General features: G+C 42.6%; 1 protein-coding gene across 1 annotated transcript; it reads right to left on the reverse strand.

The window, feature by feature from the left end:
- Positions 1-818: 818 nt before the first annotated feature.
- Positions 819-25,539, reverse strand: XPO5 (exportin 5). Its single transcript, XM_078870336.1, has 32 exons — positions 25,329-25,539; positions 23,739-23,860; positions 23,033-23,105; positions 22,380-22,517; positions 21,836-22,018; positions 20,800-20,832; positions 20,500-20,685; positions 19,763-19,839; positions 19,156-19,255; positions 18,954-19,037; positions 18,696-18,821; positions 18,513-18,603; positions 17,367-17,489; positions 16,707-16,849; positions 15,722-15,874; positions 15,460-15,516; positions 15,227-15,316; positions 14,060-14,256; positions 12,354-12,453; positions 11,779-11,960; positions 10,430-10,530; positions 9,897-9,987; positions 9,101-9,237; positions 7,830-7,927; positions 7,534-7,580; positions 6,622-6,710; positions 5,959-6,018; positions 5,759-5,841; positions 5,220-5,327; positions 4,090-4,227; positions 2,600-2,803; positions 819-2,145 (listed from the first exon to the last, which is right to left on the reverse strand). Exons 1-32 carry the CDS (start codon positions 25,428-25,430, stop codon positions 1,993-1,995), a joined length of 3,669 nt encoding a protein of 1,222 aa, XP_078726462.1. The 5' UTR covers positions 25,431-25,539; the 3' UTR covers positions 819-1,992.
- Positions 25,540-25,600: the final 61 nt, after the last annotated feature.

Below are 25,600 nucleotides of genomic sequence, written 5' to 3' on the forward strand. Positions count from 1 at the left end.
TCCTGTTAATGTTAAGAGTTACCCGTTGTGTTTAGATAATAGTGTTGCCTCCAAAGTCCCAGTGTGCGCCTGAATTTAACCCACTATGTTTTAGTGATTTGCTTCCCGTTCCTATGCTTTGCACTCCTATCGTGCTTTGGTATTGTAACGTTCTGACCAACCCCTACTGGATATGTGGGAAAGAACTTTATAGCTCAACAGATTCCTCCAAATATTCTTGTGTAATGCCCAATTAAGTAATGTTCAAGTAATTATTCTGCATTTGCGATGTTTGGCCAGGACTATGCTGTACCAGTCAAGTATATTCGAGTTTCGTGGGGTTTAAATGTTATACTGTATCACAGTTAATTTGGGTTTCTAAAATGTGATGTAACCTCAATTTGGTTGAAAACGGCAAGTTTGATTTTGTTTTGTTTTAACGACCGCACTTGAGGCAGAGGTAGTACAGTAAACACCGGTTTAAGTGTCCAGGTACATCGGTTTTCATTATCCAGAGCTTTTTAAATGCACTGCAACCTGCTCTCCTTTCCACACCCCTAATTGCAGTTTATTGTCAGTCCACTGCAGGATGAAATCCTCCCCCATACCTTGTTGGTCATGGCCCATAAAAGTTGTTTGAACGTAACGCTTCACGCGAATTGACATCACTCACCAATGATGCCCGTGTGCGTTTAAAAGGATATCCGTTGTAATTAGCACTAATCCCAGTCTTGTTAACGTTGAATGCTTCGCCATCACTACCAGACCTAAATTGTGAGCACTGTTTACAAGATGCGTTGAAGTGCGGAATGAGTGCATCTCGAGGCCACGTGTGGATAATACATCGACATCATTTATTGATTTCATAGAACAACAGTGTCAGTAAACGGATATGGAAAGTCTCCAAATCTTAACTGTGCCACTTTTTTAATGTGAGAAACCAAGTAACGGCTTCATTCGTGAGGGGAACACTACATGGCAACACACATATAAAACAATGTGGCGCACTCAAATAATCAGTTATTACAACTAGACGATTGGCTTCTACATATAAAAAATACAAATGTATACTCATCACCTGTCACAGCACGCTTGTAAATTTGTACACGATATTTTCCAAACACTAATGAGTCAAGTTTTAGTAAGACTAACACAACTGTATCAAACAAAAAAAAATAAGATTTTCGTTTTAAAGATTGAAGCATCTTCTCATAGTTTAAGCTCTTTACACCCCTTAAAAATGCAAGTGACAGACAAATACATAGAAATTTAACGCGTAAATCAATAATTAAAGGTCACTTACATTTTGGGTTTAGGGCAGGACAGTACAGTATGAAAGGGAATAAAAAAAAGCTGCAGCATAAACCTTATAAAATATTCCTTCGTTTTGAATTTCATAACTTAGGCAAAACTAACACTGCTATTTATATTATCTTCCCAGTTAAAATGCCTGGGGGCTACATATCATGTCTAAGCAGACACTGCTTAAAGAGAGTGTGTACCCTTGGTCATGCTCTCCAGAACGTCATAAATTATATCAATGTCTGAGAAAGTATAGGTAAAACATAGTATGGTGGGTTACCATATAAAAAATGAGTTAATGTGGATTTAAGACGACTGGTGGTTTTATGATTAAGAAATAAAGAATAAGTAGCCATTAGGAATCTGTGTTGGCCATAAGTGGCTTGTAACCCATTAATGAGCCGATTCGATGACAACTATTACACCAAAAAATGTTCAACTTTGAATCAAAAGCCTTTATTAGACATTGATTAACTCAGTCATGAGTGTAGGTGTATGGCAGTGCTGATGGCAATCAGATAAACAAGAGTACTTAATTTAATCAAAACGCTGTTCATTTGTGTGAAATGAATGAGCTCGTTTGCAGCATTACATTTTAATAGGCAAGTAATTTTTTTATTTTAGTTCAAATAAGTACCCAAAGAACGAACCACGCAAAATGAAATTAAGATGTACATACCCCATGTGCATTTAGGTTAAGCCAAGTGGTAATTATATAGACTGGGCCTGAGGAACGAAGAGTGCCATGATGCCAATGTCACTTTTCTCCTGGTCTTCAATACTTACGGTCCGCTTTTGCCGCTGAAATAACCGCGGCAGGTCACGGATCTGAATTTCGTTGCGGAACTTCTGCCCGATGTCCTTCTGCAAGCCGTGAGCAGACATGGAAACAGATGAACAGTGGCAGGGTCATGACACAAGTGTGAAAAGGTAAAAGAGCAAAGCACAGGAAAAAAAATACGCCAGAGCACCCCACTGCATTGAAATTCACGGTCATGTTGTACAGCTCCGTGTTTTCGGGTTGGACCACATGTTTGGCATGATGTCCAACGTATTGATCGACATACCAGGAGCTTCTACAATTAGAGGTTGCTGTAGTTCTCAGGACATGGCGCAAAACATCAGCCATTATGCCCAATTAGCTATGTACGGTGCGAAAGAAGTTTAACATACGTACAACATGCAGTAAAAACCCCAAAAAAACGCAGAGAAATTAAATGCAGATTTTTCAACTAAAAAAAAAGATCGACTAGGACTAAAATACAAGTACAGGAGACAGACAATGAACGAATAAAAACAATCTCAAGTTGTAACCAACCGCAATGACGCCAGCAATCAGCTTCTTGAAAGTGTCCTTGCGTCGCCTCTCGGCCTGCTTCACAGCGTTAGGTCCAACGGGCCCCGGAGGCCCTTCAGGAGCCATCAGATCGCCGATCAGCTTCTGCTCGTACATACTGAGGGTGTCTGCCGAGATGTTGGGGATTTGGTTCATTATGGCGTTCAGCTCGGTGAAGCGGGGCCGCTGGAAAAACAGGGTTTGAGAGATGGGTTCACACGGATATCATTTTAGGAAGCAACTACAGCTAAAACAAATTGTGCAATCTTAAGTGATAAACTTGCAAGAAAGCTACATTTCACAGCTGAACGATGATTTTAACTTATGTTATTTTAATTTATATAGGGCCTTGATTAAGGCGCTGAACAAAGAATTAGCTATTTGTACAGCAGAAGTGAGATGCATTGATGAGAAGGATGGTTTCAAGGGCTACAAGACTGATAAACGACTTGAAACCGCGATGCATCAGTGCGTTCTATCGAGCAACACTAACACAGAAGAAAGGGTGCATTTCTAAAGAGAAGTCAGTGGCATGGCAAGCCAATATAAATGAATCTACACTATGCCAGGAAGCTGGTCGCAAGGAATAATGGCAATTCTCAAAAAAACATTCTGGTGGCAAATATATACATATATGCACAGTCCTAAGTTGGCCACGTGGTTCAGAGGTCAGTTGACCAAGCCGAGCTCAAATCCAGCCAGCCACCTGTCATTACACTTGGTTCTGAACTGTTGTGAGTGGATGGTTTTTTAAAATAGCCGCAATCGGCAAATCCGTGATCCGCAAACCCAATGACAAATAGGAAAACGAAAGTTTGATTCACGTTCTGCAATACGACACTCCCCTCCCCCTTTTGTTTCATGTCCCTCTACATTACTCCAAACATGAAACAGAAAGTATTTTGAATGTAAAATTATTATTTTAGATAAAATTACATATAACTCATAGTGTAAATGCATAAAATAAAAAAAAATGTAGTGTACAGTACTGTTATGTACACATAAATAAATGCAAACCTGAAAATGAACATCAAGTTAATGATGCAGCACTCACCTTTTGCAAGGCTGTCATGGAATTCAACTTTCTTGCTAAGAGACATCACCTTCCTCTGCTTCTTTTCACTAGATTCACTACCAATTCATTTTGTTTCAGGGGCCATTGCAAAATAATCAATAAGGGTACTGATGAAAATGTAAGAAAAATCACGCGGCTGAACCTCACTGCCTCACTGGGAGCACGTGAAATGAGACCGGTGATGAATTGCGTTTGAGGCAAAACGGCGTGGAAATTTTTCCGTAGAAGCATCATTGCGAAAAGCGCACTTATAATGTGTACAGGCATCCCGTGGTCAACCACGAATGTTCGAGCTACAGCGGAGCGATCAATACATTTGGCGTGAAAAGTCAAATCCGCGACGGGAAAACCCTCGATGGGCAAGGTTATGGTGTACACAGGCACCGCAGCCACTCACCATGTTCTCATAAATCTGGAACGCCAGGTTCACCAGTATGGACTGACTGCAGTCGTGTTGACCATGCACTTCCAGCCCCCGCAGAACAGCTGTGAAGCACCACACCATTGCTTCCGGTGATAGCGAGTGCTGTGCTGCCTGTGAAAGCAAGTATAGTGGTTAGGTGTTTTATTTATCTTCTTGGTTCTTTCGGTAAAGTCACGTAGAAGGGAAGTAATAAAATAATAAAAAACAAAACGTAATAAAATAATATAATTCTCACGACGTTTCGGCCACAACGCAAGCAGCCGTCCTCAGGTGAAGAATATGTATGTATGTTGAACTTATTTCGCACCGTACGTAGCCAACCGTGCTAATCGGAGGTGCGGGTGTTACTCTGTTGTAGAGTGCTCTGTCAGGTCGGTTATCCGCAGGTACCCACAGGTAACCCGCAAAGCGAGTTGAAACCAAGTCGTTTTTACGGCTTGATGCTTGGGCTATATTCATCGCGTCATGTCTGACCGGCAACCGAACGGTTAACTGTAAAAGCAACTTAGTTCTGACCAGTTTTGTGGGTCAACCATAGGTCACCCGCAGGAAACCAAATCAATGCAAGATTCTAAATTAGTACGTGTTTTATGACTATAATTTACCATTCATTACAGCATCTCAGACTATGAATGCAGTACTAAGAGGGTGACCCAGTTGGAACTACTCTACACAAAATATGGAAATTATAGAAAAGTGTATTTAATTTATAACAAAGCCTCTGCATGAGTCCGACCAATCTAAATGCACTCATACATATGTTAACCCTCTCCTCTGCTAAGATAAGGAGCCATCACAATTGTACTATTCAACTACCCGTTGAGAATAAACTCAAGAGAGTCCTTACAAATCAGTGGGGTATTTTTACAAATTATGTGTAACATAACAAGTGTTATTATTCGGTGATTCTGGGATGGCAGTCAATAATACTCCCTTAAAAATTAATAAAAAATATATATCATAGGCGACATATTGAGCAATTGCCCTTCATCAGAGCACATCATGTGCTGGTGAAGAATGGCCATATAAATGTTTGCGTGCAATTAACCCAACAGTCAATACTATGACTGGAAAGCATTCCCAAGGCACATCTCTGTTTTCACCTGCTTGAGGACCGGCCAGCAGAGGTGGGTGGCAGCCTTGTGACAGGTGGGAGTGTCATTCCAGGAGAGGGCAGTGAATGCACTCAAGAGGATCGCTTGGCAGGCCTCCTATTGCACAAGAGGACCATGTTGTAAAACAACAACAACAACACACTATGGGACCAGGTGGTGGTCAAACTTTCCTGGCCTTACGAGCCGCCTCACGTGGCTTAGGCCCACAAGACGCACACGGTGGTCACACCGCCAATTCGCTCACGCTGGATGGCTGCGGAGTTTTTAAAATTTGGAAATCTGAAGAAGGATAACTCATGGAAGCTGTCAGGAACAACTGCCCCGGGTCACTTTTATTTCGCAGATTTTTCCCCGTTTCAAACAATGTGTTGACAATAAAATGAGCTGCTTCTCTCGTGGGCTAAAATTAAACTGCCCGAGATCTGCATGCGGCTCATAAGCCATGATTTGGCTAGCCCTGCTATGGACTATGACATTTAATACTGCATTGCATTACTTCCCATTTATGTGCGTAGATTTGTACATACCTCATTCATGATCAGCCCCTTCCCCAGTTCACTAATTTCATCAGATTCACTTGGGGCAGCCTCTATCGCCATGACCTCATCCTCTGAACAAAGAAAATAACACAGCAGTCAGCGGACAGCTAATAAAAAGGTAATGAATAAACGGTATAAACAATGCTCATTGAACTACACAATAGTGAAATGTTTTATTCAAAACGCACCATCCATATTCTCCATCGTGGTCGGCAGCTCTGCAGATTTTTTCACACTGACACAAGCACCTGCACAAGAAATCGACGGAATAGTCAGAGCAGAATTACAGTCAGCAATGGCCACATAACAGCAATTGTCGTGCATATTTTTATTTAAAACTTTCGTGACTGCAGGAATTAATATTCTTTGGTTCTTTCGGTAAAGACTTTACCGAAAGATCCAAAGAATGTCGTGCATTTCTTACGTTACTATTTTAAGGCCACACGAGTGGCTTGACTGATTCGAGTTGCTGATGATTATTTTAAGGGACATAACACATCTACTCAGGGCCATCTGCTTAAAGTAATGGTTGTTAACCTGGGGTGCACGCACCCCCTGGGGGTGCGAGATGGCCTTCTAGGGGTGCGAGACGTGGCCAGATCTTTTTTAGAACGTAAATCATCGAAACACAAATTAAGCACGGGCACGTACGTACAAGACTTTATTTCATCAAACCTATGTATTTATTAACATACTTTTTTTTTACGATTGAGAACCAAAGGGGGCGTTAGGCTGCAGTAAAGATTAAGAACCACTGGTGTATTATTTTATTATTTCCCTTCTACGTGACTTTACCGAAAGAACCAAGAAGATGTAACAACGTAGTGAAAATGATTTGAATTAGGACTCACAGAGGATCTCCAAGTATTCGCGTGTCACCAACCGCGTCAGCTGATCCTCCAGAACCTCCTGGGCATCATCCGCGCGATCCTCCTCGGAACTTTTTTCGAAACGCATTACCAAAATGGCATAGACAGTCATCAATAACGAGGTTACACCAACAGTGATGATGCTCAATCTACTGCTGGATGAAGGCCTCCCTAAGGTCATTACCATCCCAACGAGTTGACCTCATCACTCCACCTCCACGACGCGCTCACATTCTTGGGGACGTTCACAGCTGCCACTCTGTCGTCATTAATTTGTCATTGTTTTTTAACTCGACAAGAGAGGCCGGATACAGAGAACAAACCAGTAACAAGAGAAAGAGGGCACAGAAATTCCGCAGACAAAAGCCCCGAAACGGTGCTCAGGGAGAAAAGCGAGCTCACTGCCGTACTCGCAAAGGGACCGCAAGCGGGAACTTAGATTTTATTTTATATGTGGAGGAGGAACAAAAGGGGGAAAAGGGTGGGATGGGGGGGGGATCTGTCATCATTCTTAATGATCGGCCAATCGTCCTTTCCAGCGATGTGTCCCTGTTCAAGCCTACTTGCTTTTCTTAACAGGAAATATGATTTCCCCAATATCGAATAGTTGTTTAAGCCACAGAAAAAATCCAGCATGCTCATTATCAGCAACGTCCTTTAGGAGCCGTAATCCACGTTAAAATGTTGTCGGTCTTTGCCAGGGATGGATAGCACTACGGCTTATTTAACACGTAGGCTTTCGCGACCAATATTAAAATTAACGACACATTTATATTTACGCGATCTAACCCAAAAAAACTCTATTATGGACTACAGTTTATAATGCAATGAACATACAGGAGGGTGCAATATGTAACAATGGACACTGCTTCATTAAACATGTATGTAACATACCTCTCCATTGACCTTTGGACCAAGTTCTGCCACAGTATGCTCAATTTCTGTGGCGAAACAAAGAATCATGATATACGTTTAGGCATCACCACACACAACACACGGAACCCAAAGTTTAAACATGACGACAATCTCATAATACACTGTGAAGTGTTTTTTTTTTCATTTGACTGCATAAACGAGGTTAAACAAATACTTCTTTAAAACACCAACTTAACAAGACAACAGTTTGTGCCAAAGCAAGGGTTGTGTGTCGGGCATATTTTGAACGCCTTGTTAATTCATACGCCGCTCACCTGCAGCATCACAGAAAACACGGGTCCACAGATGGGAATCAGAACGGAGTTGTAGCTCTCAGCGGGGCACGTCTGAATGAACAGCTTCAGAAAGAACTGTGGGCAGCACGGTCAAGGGAAGTGGCTCTACTCAATGTGCACGACAGAAAACGTTCACGCTCCACCATCATCGTTTCGACATGCTGGTGCATGCAGCGAGCGACGGCGCCAATGCGTGTGCACATTACAGAGGTCGTGACGTCGCGCAGGAATGGGCTGAAGAATGTTCTACGGTTAAGTGCATGTACAGCCCTTTCCTCAATCCACCAATAAATAAGGGCTTCCCCGCACCATGTAGGTCACGACGGTTGTTTGACTAAACTTCACCATTCTGGTCGGTGCAGATGGGCGATAGTGGGGAGCACACATATGGGAGCATCGGAGTATAGTACAACTATTAATTTTGCTGTATCGCCCAGGTGCTGTCCAACACTTGTTTAAATAGACAGATAGAAGAACAGTACATATTTGACAATGCCAACAATAATACCTTCTGCAACAATTCCCACAGATGGCAGCATTTGATACTTTGTGCAAAGCACGCAGGCATACAGCAATACAACTGCTACACACACACTCCCACATTGAGCATTATTTACTTACACTAAAGAGGGATAGGTGGAATTTTGCTTGCTCACTACTGCAACCTCTCTCCCTGCTAGTTCTCAAAAGCACTGTGACCTTAACCTTTGACGTTTTGAAAAGCAATTCCAAGCAAGACATTTGTGGTCTCGGAGTCTCTGAAAAGTTTGTCCAAAATGATCAAACGGTTCAGATGTCGTGGGTACAAGCAGGAATGCTAGGCTTTTGATATTGCCATAACCTTGGTCTCCCTTTGACCTTTTTATCTAAAAAGCAATCAGAGGCAAGATATTGTGGTCATGAGCCACCCCTGAAAATGTTGTCAACATTGATCCAACCGTACAAAATATCTCATGAGCAAACGAATTGATGTACAGAAATGATTACTTGGTTGGCTTTCACCCTTTGCGGTCAGAACAGTTTTGTTTTCGGCGAGAATGCATACATTTTTTACGTAACAAAGTTTTACACCGCACATCTGAAAATGATTCAATTTACAAAAATTATCATTGCACGCATGGTGCGAAAGAAGTTCAACATATATACATACAAGTGACTTGAATTGTTGGTAGTAGGCTTATTTTGATTGGTATACAAGTAACGCAAAGTTGTTCACTCATACGACACGGGGAAGCAGCAGCAATGGATATTGAGCAGGGCTCGAAGGCGGTGTTCGGTAGAGATGTCCAGATGGGAGAGAGCCGAATCGAGCAGCAACTGCGCCACATTCGGGATGTTGTAGAAGTCACGTCCAAGGGCACTCCCTACCTTGCCCAGTATAATGTAGCTGTCACATGCGATGGAACACAAATATGCTTCATTTAGCAAGAACAAAAGGAGGCATTAAAAGCACTACAATAATGCCAACTGAATAGCCAATGTGAATCTCCTTTATGACAACACAATGTTGTAAATACATGCAATGTTTCACTACTGTACATGCTATTTTTAAACTACCATCCACGGCCGACTATTCGTTGGTGAATTACCCAGGTTGTGGTTTAACAGTGCTCACTCGCCCCTTTAACTCACGTCGCTTTAGTGAAAAGCTGCTCCTCACTCTTCGAGACTCAGTAATTCAGTGCCCACGTTGACCACAAACACCTCCCACATGTATAAACACCCATTAGTTGACTAAACTAACTTGATATCTATGCACCTCCGTGTTTGTGGATTGTGTAGCGGCTGAGATGCATGAATGATGCTACATAAAAATGCTCGTCCCTTTTATTACCTTGGATAATCACCAGGTGACTGCATTAGCATTCCTCTTTCAACATAAACGTTTCTGGACCGAATGAGTTTATAGTCACAGCATCTTAACTTTTTTCCTGCGAGTGGATTATACGTCCCATAAGCGGACAAGCTAATGCCTTTAAATATTACATTCCTACATTTTTTGAAGGGATAGTGAAGAGAATATGAAGCAGATGTAGGGAAATTTACCAGCTTTCGTGCATTGTGGTGATGAAACTCTGCATTCTTTCCAGCGGCGTTCGGATCTTCTTGTGGTGCTCAGTAAGGGGCAATGGGATGGCTTGAGGCAACCATATGAAACGGCCAATAAACAAACAAGAACACACATTAATCCTGTTATATTGTATTAAAGGGCACACTGTGATACATTGTCTAGTCTGGACCAATAATGCAATAACTCAAAGCACAAACTAAATTAACATAAAATGTATCCAATTAGAGTTTTGAACAGCATCGCGCGGCATGATTACATAGAACACGTTTGATAAAACCTATGATCATCCCATCTTGATTAGTGTCCTTCAAGCCTGCAGGCAAGGTTGGCTGGCAATCAAAAAAGGTGGAGCTGCTGTATTGTGATGCAGCGAAGAAGCTGAACAGTGAACATTTCCCCCATGTGGTATTGTTGCAAGATAGCTCATAATTATAACAAAAAAATGTTTTGCTGTGGTCTTGGTCAGGCACACAAACAAACAATTAATAGATTGCACACATTCACCAACCTAGCAAGTTATGTTTTTCCGATTCCATGCACTCAAATGCGAGTTCATAGTCCTTGTTTAACTTGGCACGTTGCTCCGGTAGCCAGAAGGAATGAAAAGTCCTGCAACACAGGTGCACATACAACACATTCCAAATGCTTTTTAATCAAAACACTGTTGGAATTCCACTGAGTATGGATGCTGTTTCCAGAACAGCTGTCTGTGTTGTGCCTATGTGTCCCAACATAAGGCACAAATGGCTAAACAGTGTGAGAAATGTAATTATGTAAGAGTGACCTTCAGCATACTATAGGTTATTGGCCATGCACTGCAATATAGGAAATTCGATTTTTTTTTTACCCAATGAAGTAATTGAACCAAGAAGGTTTTATGCTATCATACATTTATATTGGCATACACTATATATCAAGCATTGCAAGCTGCATTTGCAATGCGTGCTTTAGTTAGGTAATGTCAGAATTTCAGCAATGCTTTGGTATATACAAAGTATATATATTTCAAGCTCACAAAGAATGAGTGGTATGGTGAGCACGGTAGTTCGTACACTCTGCTATGAACTCGGTAACCTGAGTTTGATCCCTGGCACCAGCTAATATCAGAGCATGAGCAATATCCGAATTAGACCTGGGCTACCCCTTCATCAACTCGCACTAACTGGCGTGGTGAAGTATGGTCAAGTAATCCTGATGATCAATAGAAACACGTGCACATTCTTCAACTTTTGATGAGCTTTTTCCAAAAAAACGATTATTCTCTCTTGAATACTGAAATGCAAGCATAAGACTGTACCAGCAGTGGCATTTGCCGCCAATCACAGCCACATTATAAAAAGAAACTGGGCCCACACAGCATGACTATTGTGTGCCTATCTGTACAAGATTAATTATACTTGGTCTTAGGATAAAGAATGTAACTTTCATATCCTGTTACACCATAAACATGTGCACTTGCACAATCCTGTTGTCAAACCACTGCTGGATGAGGGCATCCCCACAAAGTGCGGGTAATGGGGGTTATTTCATGTTACTTCAACATGCTGGTCAGTGCAGGTTGGTGAAGACAGGGAGCACTGACGTGGGAACATACAAGTACAGTCCAACAATGGACTTTGTTTAAATCCTCTCTCCTGTCAACAAAGTAGCCCTGCAGCATCCTGAACACCTGCTTACGTAAGTGTGTCACCCAAGCAAGCACACTATCCAGGCTGAACTCTACTTAGCTTCTGAGATCCGATTAGATCAGGCGCATTTCTGGTGATTTGGTCACGGGCGTACAAAACACGTGACGTCCACAGCATTTGCATCCGGTGTAACTACCCGCTGCGTGCGACTTGACGTGCGAAGCCTCACCTGGAGAGTGTCAGCATGTTTTCCAGCATCTTGCAAACAAACTGGGAGCACGCGTTGCGATAGACAGGGCCGCCCGAGGGCGTTTCGCCAACCACGAAACCGCCAGCCTGTGCCTCCTCTATGCCCTCCGGCCATCTGGCTCGCTTCACCAGCATGCACATCATGTTCATGCAGTACACCAACTGCAAAGGCACAACAAACGATTCCTTGACAACGCTCGCCGGGCCCCATGCACAGAAACAGCACCTCCCACACATGCAATGGGATGTCTTTTCCCCCTAAACCACGCAGGAAACAATTCCACCTGCAAACAACGGTTGTGTAAATTCACACTTTAGATTGGAGATACGTTTTTCTCAAATTAATATAACTGCGAGCTGGGCCGTCGATAGTTGAAACTTTAGTTGATCAGTAATGAGCACAGGGTAATTTCTACAACAAAGCACTAAAATGGCAATTTTTGTTTTCCATGTGAAAATTAAGCACATGGCATGTAAAATGTTAGTTTAATCACTTGCAAAAAGAGCAGAGGTCGTAAAGCAACTTTTTAATACTTTTGGTCCAAGACCAAGTACCTGACCACGGTGAAGGCCTGCGATGTCCTCCATTCCATCCGGCACAATGCTCTTGTCCAATCCAAAGTACGCCAAAAATCCATCTGTGCTCCACAGGGCTCTATTGGAGAGGAAGGTGCAAAACGAAAGCACCAAGTGTGTACGTATACAACATAACCTAAATCGCCTATACAATTAAGTTTATGTACATTCCAAAGAATATACAGCGGTTATGCAAATCTACTAAAGGGTGAGTGTGTTCATCCTCACGCCATACAGGTCATGGGGATTTGACCATGCTTCTCCACGCAAGTTCGTGTGGGTCCGGAGGTGGGCTGGGTACACGTGTGAAGTATAAAAGAGTGCACCAGTGGATATTTATGCACAGGCCCCACACCGTCAGATGTGCCTCCGCATATTGTCTACACGTTTTAAGCACCAACATCTGTTTCTGGTTAAGTCAAATATTAACACAATCTAGTTGAGTAAAATGTATGGGTCCTCCAATGTGCTATGCACTGCATTTGCACCCTCATTACAGTAAGGTAGGCTTTCACTTTCAGAGAGAGAATTAGATGGAGGTCTCTGCAGCCAGACTTTATCACCCAGTATAACCGCTGGGGCGAAAATAATAAAGGCGGCCAGGCGTAAGCCGCAAGGACACATATCCCATTATGTAAAAGGTAAAGGTGCAGCCCTGCAATTGCTTGCTCACACCGCTACTGGCGGAAGGGTCTCCACGTGAGGGGCGTTTTTGAGAGCCCCTTTGGAGGGTATTTGGCCAAATCTTCTACGCGAGACAAACATCTTGGAAGAGGTGGGAGTAAGCCACACTTTAACCCACCACACACAGCCTGCCGGTCGACTAACTAACCAATCAAGTGTGTCCTTCCAATGCATATCCAGTCACTTAGGTACAACACAACGCATGACCGTTTTCTCTTTTACGCATTCTGGAAGGCTCAATTTCCAAGGAAGCCAACAAAGGGATTTAGCTTAGTATATAATCAATAAAGTTCTGGTGTGGCAAATGCATCAACCCAGCTATAAAGGGAGCACGCCACACTGTGCATGGGAATTACTTATATGTCAGTCATCAAATCAGTTGATGGGAAATATTATTATTATTCTAACAGGATTGTGGCTATGCCAGCATATTTCCAACAAGCTACATGACGTTATCTTGACCCTCTTGTCAATGGTACGCTATAAAATCTGGCAACCAAAAATGATGACAGCACCGATACAAACCCAATGATAATTTGATGGTTAACTCGATAGTTTTACTCCTTTTAAATAAAAACTTAGCTAAATATAGTTGGGTGCAGTAATTGTGTGCGGTCTTTGGTGCGCTGCGCTATAAACTCAGAGACCGGAATATTGACGCCTGGTCACAGCCAACATCAGTGGCGAGTGAATATGTGAACCGGTTCTGGGCAACCCCCTTCACCAACTCACACTGACTGCCATTGTGAAGTAAGATAACAAAAGTTACCACGAACAATATGGGGTGGGGGAGGTCTTCTTTGTCCACCAGTGGACTGTCAAAGGACTGTAAATTAATGTTACTCGATCTTTATCCACGCAATGCACCTGTTTTAAGAGTTATTAAATGAACGTTAGCGAATGACCCATTTACTCTACAAGGGTCCTTCTACGTATAGAATCTACGTAAGTGTCTCACGCAAATGCGATGCCTGGGAAACCCAACAAGAAGCAGCACTCACTGCTGCATGTCAGGCTCCATCCACAACGCCATGAGGGTGGTCAGCATCTGCTCCAGGAAGGCACGCTGGCGATCGTAGTTGCATAGCTTGTTGCTGATGATGACGAGGCACTCCATGAAGGCGACTCGCTCCAGCTGGGTCATGCCTTCCATCTTATGCAGGCGCAGGAGATGCTCGCAGAAACTTTCAAAGCACGGCTGCGACGGGCACATTTTAAACATCGAATCATCATTGTCGTCAATGTTAATACCATGCCTCCTACGTGGCACATAAGATTACTCAAAAGGAATTTATTGAAGAGCAAATACAATGCGCAGAGCACAAAACGAGGGAAATATTTAAAACTAAAAATAATTGCGTGAGTCTTCAAATCTTGATTGAAATTTCATATCAGCTCTTTATATGCCATCTTCAAAGTATTACATTGAATGATAAAGGAGTGAGGAATTCAAAGGTGTGTTTGAAATATGAGACGTTACAATGTCGTACTTATCTAAGAAAGCACCGCCAAGTCTGAAGACCTATTTTTGAAGGGGCTTGCATATGAAGGGATAATACTCAAAGATTTACAATGAACGGTTCATTATCACACTTGCTGAACTGTAATTTACAAGCCAATTTACAGCTTGGAAACTTTAGGAGTTTCACCATCAAAGCGCTGGATCAGGTGTTCAACACCATTATACATGCTTAAACATAATTTCAAAAACATTTCAGTGGTTATTAATATTAAGATCATATAATTATAGGTAAACATTAATGAGTACCAGAGAAAAAAAACGAGACTGTGGCTGTGGAGGCTTTATGTGAAATTTCACAATGCACTCCATAGGGTAGATGCTGCTATAAATGTCCACATGATAAGCCACTTCGTTGAGCTATCATTTGTGGCCAGGTCGCTTCTGAAAAAGAAGCTACATAGCTCAGTGGGCATTACGTGGTAAGATAAAAAAAAGAGTTAAAGCTTTATTTGCCTTTACATTGCACTGCTATCGTGTTTTTGTATTGTTTGTTGTTGTAACATTCTCACCCCGTGCCCCTATTGGACACATCTGTGATATAAAAAAAAAAGAGCTTTATATAGCTCATCGGATTCCTCCCGTATAAATAAATAAACTGATTTCTGGCTCGGACATGGTCATCTCTCAAAGAACGGCGTTTCCGTACCAGAAGCAGCTCCGGGTAATCTCTGCAGATCCTCACGAGGCACGAGCAAGCGTGGCGTCGAACATTTTTCACAGATCGGCTGCGTGGCACCTGGAAAAAGTTTATAACATAAAATAAAAAAGTGCAATATAACTCTATGGCAACTTTGAAAGAAAATTATTTGAAAAAAAAAAACCCACACAACTGAAATGGTGAAGTGTGTGTGTGTCAATGTATGGTCAGTAAAGACTTACAAAAGCACCAGGTGCCTTGATTCCTTCTTGCTGACAAAATGTCACGGAAGAGAACAACTGTGGACAAATCAATTTCGAGCTACGTGTTAGTACTACTGTAATTGTTTAAGCATATCAGTATCGATAAGCATCACAGTATTAAGTTTATAACACACATTATATGTTAAAACAATCGAACACATTAACATTCTAGGGACGACAAAAAACAACACACTGAAACTCTCTGCTAAAATTCACTGACAGATTATGCAGGGCACCTCACCTTGTCGAGCACCCGTGGCACAGCAGAGGAATCATGCGACAGGAAGGGCATGAGCGTCGACATGCACGAGAGGGCGCATGACAGCACCAGCGGGTCGCCAGGTTCATAGGACAGCACCAGGTTCAGTAGGCGGATGCCTTCCTCCACCAATTGCTGTCGAGGAGGTTGCAGTAGGTGTGACAAAGACAAAGATCCCCCATATTGCCTTTAACAGACTGTTGGGGCAAGGGCCATTGGCAGGTCGCACCGATGAAGACCACCACGGTACATAAGGGGGTGGGTGGCCAGCATGATGCCCGGCCGCCTTTGTCCCCGAGTGGCGACGTTTACACACCGCACCAGGTACTCATTTGATGCCGAGTCGACCTAGGGGAGGCTCAGGACTGGTTCAGATATTCGTCACCAATGTTAGTGGTGATCACCAGATTCGTAGCGCAGGGCGCTAATCGCTATGCTACAGCAGGTGTGAACACACACACACACACAAAGGGCAGCCAGTGAAAACAAAAATCTTTAGATGGGAACTTACCTCTGACCTTCATCTACTAGCTCAAACACAGCCCCTCTAACAAACACGTTTTCAAGCCTGGCTCTGTTGTGTTCCCCTGGGACAGGGCATACGGGTGGGAAGGAATTGTTTGGCAAGGATTGATAAGGTCACATATTATTAAAGTTTCGAATTTTCAGGGCACCATAACAATTTTGTGCAGAAAACTTATTTTATTACAGGTACAAAAGTGATATATTATGATGCCCACGTTTATAATGTGTTTTTAACGTATGTTTACACTAAATACAGACAAAACAAATGACATCCCGTCGAAGAAAATCGTATGTTTAAAAACAATTACAATATTACTCTGCAGAATATATCAGCCTATAACAAAGGTCACCCAGGTATTTAATCTAGCCAGGAAAAAGTCGTGTTTTTATCCCCAAGCAATGGCAGAGTACAAATGATTGTGCTTTCAGTGCAAGACCTCACAGCGAGCAGCCCCTTCTTCTCCAGGGCTTTGAGGAGATGGCTCATGGTGCAATCCATGAAGGTGTTGAGAGCATCCCACTGAATGAAAGATGGCGAGTACGTGGTGCAGGTCCCAGCTTCGTCGTCACAGATCAAGCCGTTGGCTATGACAATCAGAGACACACACACACACACGAGTCAGAACTCACTCAGGAGCGTAACACAGTCGTACACGGTGCCAAATAAACAAATGTGTTCTTGATATATTTAATGTGTGGACAATTAGAAAATACAGTGACACCACTCTTTGTCGCGTGTTCACTCGCGATTAAACAGGGATAACAGAATGGACAAGTTTGCTGTGATGCCTTATCCAATTTTTTGTTTGGCAATAGATTAATTTCATGTTTTCAGCGACCACTTTCCGATGAGTGATAATGGGACAAATTTGCTGCACAATTCCTCTTATTGATAAAAAAAACACACAAATTGGATTCATGTTTATCATGCGAATCCTCTCGCCTGCAAAATAAAGTGAACGGAAGCTCACGTTGATCTATTAGCGGCCACAACTACGCGAGTCGTAGACAATACGGGCGAGTACAGAGGAAGCTTCACTGCATTTAACCATCAACATTAATTCACGTTCATATTTGTATGACGCGACCAATTTTCACTTACTTGTGCCTGGTTCAATTGGAGCGGTAAGCTGAAACTGCAGCCACTTGCTAGCCACCTGGAAGGTTGCCTCCGGGGCTATACGGCAGGCCCATCGGATACCTTCTCCTTGTTGAGCTCGGAATGCTGCAACAAGCACAGCATATGCAACCATTCACTGAAATGCTAAATCGATAAATGACTGAATTATTTCATGTAAATTTAGAGAGACTCTTCCATAATAAGAGGACTACATTTTGATTCACATGGAAGGTGAATCAATAACAAACTTGGCAATAATCTCAGGTCAGGAGATTAGAGCAGTAGGACATAACACCATAACAACATTTTATCAAGCTCAGCCATGTTTAAGATAAACATATAAATAACAATTGAGAGCATTTGTCAATCCACTGCTGGATGAATGCCTCCCCATGCCATGTTAGTAATAGGAGCTGTGTGACCATATTTCACGATTCTGTTGGTTGAGTTCATGAGAAGAATGGCCCACGACCGATACAAATATAACTCGCCAGGAATGGTTCAGATCTCTCTCCCCACTGTGACCAGGAATCAAATTCTGGTCACCAGCTTGAGAGTCTAGTGCGTGAGGCGCTGTGCCATCACTTTCCAGCACTACGGTTCAATGAACTCAAGTCCACCCAAAATGAAAGAAAAACTATTCACAAATCTAACCAACGTATGAAAGAAAAAAATGCGAAGTCATGGTATACACCAGAGGTGGGACAAAGTCATTGTTATGCAAGTCACAAGTAAGTCTCAAGTCTTTGCTCTCGAGTCCCGAGTCAAGTCGAGTCAAAGATGAGGCAAGTCCAAGTCGAGTCTGAAGTCATCAAAATCATGACTCGAGTCTGACTCGAGTCCAAGTCGCATGACTCGAGTCCACACCTCTGAGGTGGGACAAAGTCATTGTTGTGCAAGTCACAAGTAAGTCTCAAGTCTTTGCTCTCGAGTCCCGAGTCAAGTCGAGTCAAAGATGAGGCAAGTCCAAGTCGAGTCTGAAGTCATCAAAATCATGACTCGAGTCTGACTCGAGTCCAAGTCGCATGACTCGAGTCCACACCTCTGGTATACACCATACACAACGGAGGAGGTTCCATCATATTCAGATGTTTAGAGTTCCCGCTGTGGGTGAAGGTGCAATCTCACTTGAGAAAAAGTTGTTGTATTCCTCATCGCTCTCGAAGTCCAGACGAGAGTACTCGCAGCTTGGGCTGTCATTCTTTGAAGGAAAGCCAACCTGTGCGCATCCAAAAAAAAGTGTAAGCGTTATAAAACTAAATAAATAAAGATGGCACATTTTTAAACGTATATGCCCTAGGCTGTACTGACCTTCAGCAGTTTTGTCGTGTAAATGTCCAGCAATTGTGGCAGGATTTGCAGAAGCAAAGCATCCTGAGAGATGATTTCATGGCGAAAGAATGCACACCATGTGCTCATCGTGCTGAAGCTGAGATACTGAAAAGAAAAACCAATGACAAGCAAAAAAATTTCACCCGATTATAAGTGACCTGTAAAATATTACGATTGAGCGCAATATAAGAATCAAGTTGCACGAGTTGTATTTGTTTGCTTACATCTTCACCTCACCTGACTGGGATGTTTGGTGAAAGCCAAAATTGAGAGAAGATACTCGTGAAAAGTTGCCGGTTGCACGACACTTCTATCGACGCCCTAGCAGCAAAGGGGTTGTGAGAAATAACACGCAAACATTTTTACACGCACAAAAAGGCATTTTAGACAACGCATTCAAATGATGTTTAACCCCGAGGTCGATTGTGCATTAACTCACCAAAACCGCATTGAGCTGCACCCCAAGTGCTATGAGCACCTGGCACAGCTGCTTGAGGAAGAAATAGTGCCTCTCTTCGAGCCCCGCATCGTGAGCAGACCTGGTTGGACCATCGGAACATATCGCCATGGACAGTGGGGTGTTAAAATTATACATATAAATCCAAGCAATGAAACACCGGCTTTTATAGTCACAAGACATAGAGGCTTTGCTGGACCAAAGGGCATTCTTTATTCTTATTTTATGAGCAGGCAGTTGCATACCAGAGCGAGATAAATTCATGAATTTAGAACTAGGGGCTGTTAAGATATAATTATAAATGCATATGTGGGAACATGTGTTTCAATAAGTTAGAAACGTCAAAATGTATGTAAAGGAATTTGTAATATTTTGATTTGCACCATAACAGTGACACATACAAGTCTAGAATGTTCATTTGAAAGTGGTCACAGAATTTTGGTCATGTTTGCAGCATCAATTGACCATCAGAGGTGAGGGAAATCCATAAAAAATATCTTGATGAAAAGTGTACCAAAAAAATTGCAGTAACTTCACTACTTATGCGTGTCTAGATCACACGTGCATTGTTACTGCATAACAGACTTACACAGCGGCTTGAAGGATGGACATCATGGCTGGCTTGGAAAATAGAACCAGCAGCGGTTTCCGTTCCTCCATCTTACCCTGCCCAAAAGGTCAAGAGACACAACATAAACAATTGACATGAACACTGTAGCATGACCTGAAATATTTAAAGGGGAGGCATCCCAAAACCTCAGGGGAGGTACGACACAATGTTGAACTTTAAATAATTGTTAAAATCTAAGCAAGATGAGTAACAAAATAATCAGATTTTGTCGATAATGAATTCTGCTCTAGCTCATACAGAGGTATGTATGAGAAGAGGCTGTGACAACCGCCACATTTCAACTGGTGTAATAAATTTAAAAAAATATTTGAGTTGACTAAAATTTTTGCAGCCTCCACAACGCTCCAGGGCTGCATCACATCACTCTCCACAATAATGTCCTATGTATAAACAATGTACGTAATCCCCGTCATACAAATTCGAAATCTATCATAATCAGATAACATCCTTTGCTTTCATGCATTTTTTTTACACAAAAACCCACGCTCCGCGCACACCTGTAATGATCCATCATAGCTGAAAGTAATCACTCGTTTAAGTGATGCAGGATTATGCACTCCATTTTACAAATGGCCATCTGTCCCACATGTACTACCATATGAACCAATGACCTTAATACCACAGTAATTAATATTTTTCAGCTCGGATGTGTATTATATTAATAAAAAATATGTATTGAATACACAAATGTTTACCTTTCGACGAACAATGAGCAGTAAGCACTCCGCAGCCTCCAACTGAAAGCGTGGCTCTCCCAGGAGTGAGCAAAGCGTGCGGAGAAGGGCACAGTCCTTAAACGCCAGATGTGTCATGTTCACCCACTCCACAAAGCCGGCAAGAGTTGCAAGCGTTGCGCACGCCACCCGGCAATGAGTTGTGGCCTGTCCGACATCAAAACACATTTACTAAAGCTCGTGAGACTTGCAATCATGTGAATGCCTCAATGTTAAAATTACAGTGAAGTGTGAGAACATTTTAATAAAAATTTAGTTCACCTGTTTTTGCGCTTCTTCTGTTGGAGAGTCTTTCTGTTGGAGAAAATTAAAAAGTAAATTGTCAGAATTCAAAGCATCCATGTTCTGTCCAACTTAACTTTCATAATATTAAACTGCACCGGATGAAAATGGATGTACCCATGGAATTATTTTCACTCATTAGATTTTTCTGGATAATTTAAACTAGGCAATGATGGAAAGGACAAAAGGACATGTGGTCCAATAAACCAAAGTTTGGAGTATGATTTTATTGCATTGGAAAGGATAATGAAAACTGAATGCACTTTGGTATTAAAATGGACCCGAGTCCAACCCCCCCCCCCCCAACCTGTATCCTTTCCTTTAACATGAACACAAAATACTGGTGCATTGGCTCATGCAATCCTGTCAGCAATTTCTCACGAACGACCAAATAATGATTCTTAAGACGGCCTATTAATGCCCGATTTGTAACAAAGCGATTAATTATTGTTCTCTAAATCATAATTTATACTTTGAAAATAATTCAGTGAAGACAATGACGACTTTAAGACAAATACGATTACATTTAAAGGCATGCCCATATAAATAATTTGAGGACCGCTTGCTGCGTCTACATGAACATTGGCAATAACTTATTGGGGGGGGGGGGGGGGGGAATAAATACTTTGAAAAGAATCCCACATTAAAAACAAATAGGATAATGATTACTTTGGAATATTTCACCTATTAGTTTGCAATTCATTTGCCGAGATGCTAACTACCTCGCCTAGATACAGAAGTTTGTGGGTTCGATCCCAACCCTAACGCCTGTATATTCGGAGTTTGCATGTCTCTCCCTGTGGTGGCGTGGATTTTTCACCAGGTCCTCCGGTTTTTCTCCTCCACATTTAGAAATGTGCGTTTAAGAGTATTTGGCTGCTATAAATGTCTACGTGCTAAGCCAGTTCATTGAGCTATCATTTGTGGCCAGGTTGTTTCTCAAAGAGAGCTATATAGCTCAGTGGGCCTTACTTGGTTAAAATAAAAACAGAATAGAATAGCTAGTTAGACTTACGAGTTGCTGGAATTTGTTGGAGTGTTCTATAAGAATATCCAGTAGGAAGCCCAGCAGCATCACATTCTTGTGGGTAAGCGCCTGCATGATATCTCTCCGTCGCTGCTGGGGCAGCGCCTGGAAAGCCACCACATCCTCTGCCAATCTCAGCAATACTAGCAGCATCAGCTCCGCTTGTGTCTCCTACAAGGGGTAACGTGAACATCATACAATACAGTCATGGTTATTTCTTTAAAATACCGTTATAGGATTTGTATAGCCATTTCATGGCCATTTTAAGGCGATGGAATTTGTTAAAACAACATTAATCTTTAGAAAGTATAACAGTATTATTTAAGTGTGATTAATGATTATCATGTATTGTAAATGTATGTACTGAATGTACATCATTCATCAATCTTGTATCATGAAATGCGTAACTAACTGGTAAGACAGAGAACTCTCACAGAAAAGCAAAGAAATGTGCAATTTACTTCAACAAACATTTTTAACCATAAGTTTGAATAGTTAGTATGTATGCTAAAATATCAAATTAAATCCTTACGCCTAATTTGCTGGTTGCGAAGAGTTCTTGCAGCATCTCAGGCCATTGTTGAGGCCACTCTCGTTTAATCATCTCTACCATTAGCCGTGAGACAGCATCTTTTATGTAGGGTTCTTCTTCCAGAAGGTGTTTAGTGCCCTACACACACGTACACACATATACGGAAGCTTAGTATACCTATACATTTCATTTTCATAAAAGTTGACACTTCCAAATTGGTGGTTTCTTCAGTGAGTCACTATTTTATAAATACCTGAGAAAATCCTAACACAGATGAGTGAAGCAACAACTTAAAACACTTATTTGTTAATATAATAAACTGCATTGCAAGAATTTGATGGTCAAGCTCTAGGACTCGGATTTGTTTGCAGACATTTCGCTCCACATGGTGGAAGCTTCTTCATTATTCATTCCTGAAGCTCCCAGAAAGTTGTGCAGAATGTCAGACATCGTACATACATCGTACGACAACACATGGTACAAAAAATGCATCGGAGAGCTATGAAAATATACATACAAATTGCAAAATATCCAGAACCCATGACTAAAGAGTTTACTCTGATCATGAATATTAAAAAATACAGTAATACCTATATATTTGAATAATTGTTTGGCTTCATTGTCACACTTGCATTGTGTTGTAATTGCCATACCTTTGAAAGTAGCCCCATGACATTTTCTTTCACTTGACACTTTTCCACCTGGCTCATGTTATTCCAGCGAAACCTGGAGTAAAAAAAAATGCCCATCAACACCATGAATGAAACACACATGCAATGCAGGAGAATCCACTGCTGGGGGCACCATGGTGGCAAGATATTAACGACCTCGCCTGATATCCAGGGGTCGTGGGTTCAATCCTAACCCTGATGCCTGTATATTGGGAGTTTGCATGATCTCCTTGTGGTCATGTGGATTTTTCTGTGGGTCCTCCGATTTTTCCCTCCACATTAAAAACATACGTTTAGAGAATTTAGCCTCAAGAGTTGAGGCACTGCTCCTCCGGATTGAGAGAAGCCAGTTGAGGTGGTTCGGGCACCAGGTAAGGATGCCCCCTGGAACTCTACCGGGCATGTCCCACTGGGCGAAGACCTCTCGGCTGGCTTATAAAAGCCTGGGAATCTGCAAGCTGTCACCAGGGAATGGGAAGTCTGGACCGCCCTACTCAATACGCTGCTGCCGCGACCCTCACCAGGACAAGCGGATTGAGAAATTAACGAACGAAATTTCCATGTGATCAGCCACTTCGTTGAGCTAAAATACGTGGCCAGGTCGCATCTGAAAAAGAGCTACATAGCTCAGTGGGCTTTACCTGGTAAAATAAAAATAGTTAATATAATGTTTAGTTTAGTCACTTACTTAATGCAGTGCTCCAACAGTTGCAGGCCCAAGTGTCTCACAATGCCTGCGTTGTCTTTGTCTGCCATCATCATTCCGCACTGGACGCACTGCGGGGAGTTCTGTTTGAAGTCTTCACAAAACTGGGATCGTTCACACAAAACAAAAAAACGCCTTCTAAATATCGTGTAACAACGAAGAAAATAGAACAAATACAAGTGTGATCAGCAGCATGCAGACATTCATTCTTGGAATTGCATTGAGAAACTTAAAGAGGAGCAACTGGATTCGATATGTCCGGGTTAATGACATAATTCAGGACACATTGCTCGCAAAGATGATGGCAGATCATCACCATCATGAGTTATGATCAATCCACTGCTCGATCAAGATCTCCGCAAAGCGCCGCTATAACTCACAATCTTGTAATGCAACAAATCATCCAGCACCTGCATATAAACTGATTGTATCGTTCAATCTCCGCTGCAAAGACTTCTCGGGCGCATTTCATTCCTTTGCTGTCATTCCGTTATTATCTTTTTATATTTTATATCATTTCATTAACCTCTCTAATCCATGTTCCACTTTCTGTCACTCACTGTAATTGCGAGCACGCGTCCCTTTATGCTTATTTGGACACTTTTCAGTTTTTGTTCTATCCTAGTTTGTAAATGACCCATGTTTCTGAAGCACGTAATAACAGAAGGTACAACACACTGATGAAACACGTTCTTTTTTTTGCACATTGGGTGTACCTTACTTTGGCAGATGGTCAAGACATGACGGAGTGTCAGCCGAACCATGGAACGTTTGTCTAAAAGGTCGTCTACCCGAGGAGATGGAGGAATTAAACTGAACTCGTGCGATAAAATCAGCTCGTGTGCCTTCACAGAAGCGGCTTGAATTTGGCTGATTGTTGCTCATCGTGAACTATTCACGCACCGAGCAGCCGAGCTTAAAACGACTACGCGCGCTCAGCTCCACGCACGGCGCACACTTAAACGATCAGTAACCAAAGCGACAATGCTTTACGTGAATACTACGACGTCAGTGTACAATGCACGGCTGAGAACGTCAGCATAAAATCGCATTACGTATGTCGAATGAATGAGGTGGCGCCGGGTGTCGAGATCACATCTGTGTGACAAAAGCACCACGCAATTCGCACGCAGAAACTCCCACGTGCACCGCACAAAACGCAATAACTCCACACACACACAGCACGCCGGCATAACGTACAATGATGGCCTTCGGCAGAGGCCAAGATGCGACAAGACGGAGTGCTGCTACTGCCACATTCTCAATCCACTGCTGGATGTCGGCCCGTTGCCCCAACCCACACTACACGCCGGGGCCCGTTGACTTGGGAGCACATATGGTACAGTACAACAATGCATTTTTTGACAAGCCCAGAACCGCGTCTGATAATAACTTGCTGCTGCATTAGAAACAAAAAAATAATAATTAAAATTGACCCTTAAACGTGGCCCATTGAGTGAGCGAGGCCTACAGCTTTTTGCGGGCCCCCCGGCCTTTCCTGAACATCCCGGCCGTGCCATGTACGGGACAGGGCGGCGGCGGCGGCGGTGTGGGGGTAGTACGCTCACTCACCTTCAAGGCCTCCGCACGCTGCTGATGCGTCGACGCCGAGTCCATGACCACGTAGAGCGCTCTTATGAGCTCCTCGCAGACGGCGGAGATTTCCTGAGCCATTCTCGCTGCGAAGTATAAACGTGACGATGCGGCCGATGGGATTTTGGCCGAAGAGGCAGAAAAAAAGGCGAGAAACACCGTGGTCGTGAAGCGTTCCACGCGCGTTCAATTCCCTAGCGCGCTTAGGCGATCCGCCATCGTGATTGGCTGAAGGCCCCCCCCCCCCACCA

This window comes from Lampetra fluviatilis, chromosome 30 (genome assembly GCF_964198595.1).
Source record: "Lampetra fluviatilis chromosome 30, kcLamFluv1.1, whole genome shotgun sequence".
Lineage (NCBI taxonomy): Eukaryota > Metazoa > Chordata > Hyperoartia > Petromyzontiformes > Petromyzontidae > Lampetra > Lampetra fluviatilis.

Coding starts and splice junctions, on each gene's coding strand:
- XPO5 (XM_078870336.1), bottom strand. CDS start 25,430: ATGGCTCAGGAAATCTCCGCCGTCTGCGAGGAGCTCATAAGAGCGCTC. Junction 19,038..19,155: donor TGCAGCTCAATGCGGTTTTG/GTGAGTTAATGC, acceptor CTTTGCTGCTAG/GGCGTCGATAGAAGTGTCGT. Junction 10,531..11,778: donor AACATGCTGACACTCTCCAG/GTGAGGCTTCGC, acceptor CCTGTGTTGCAG/GACTTTTCATTCCTTCTGGC.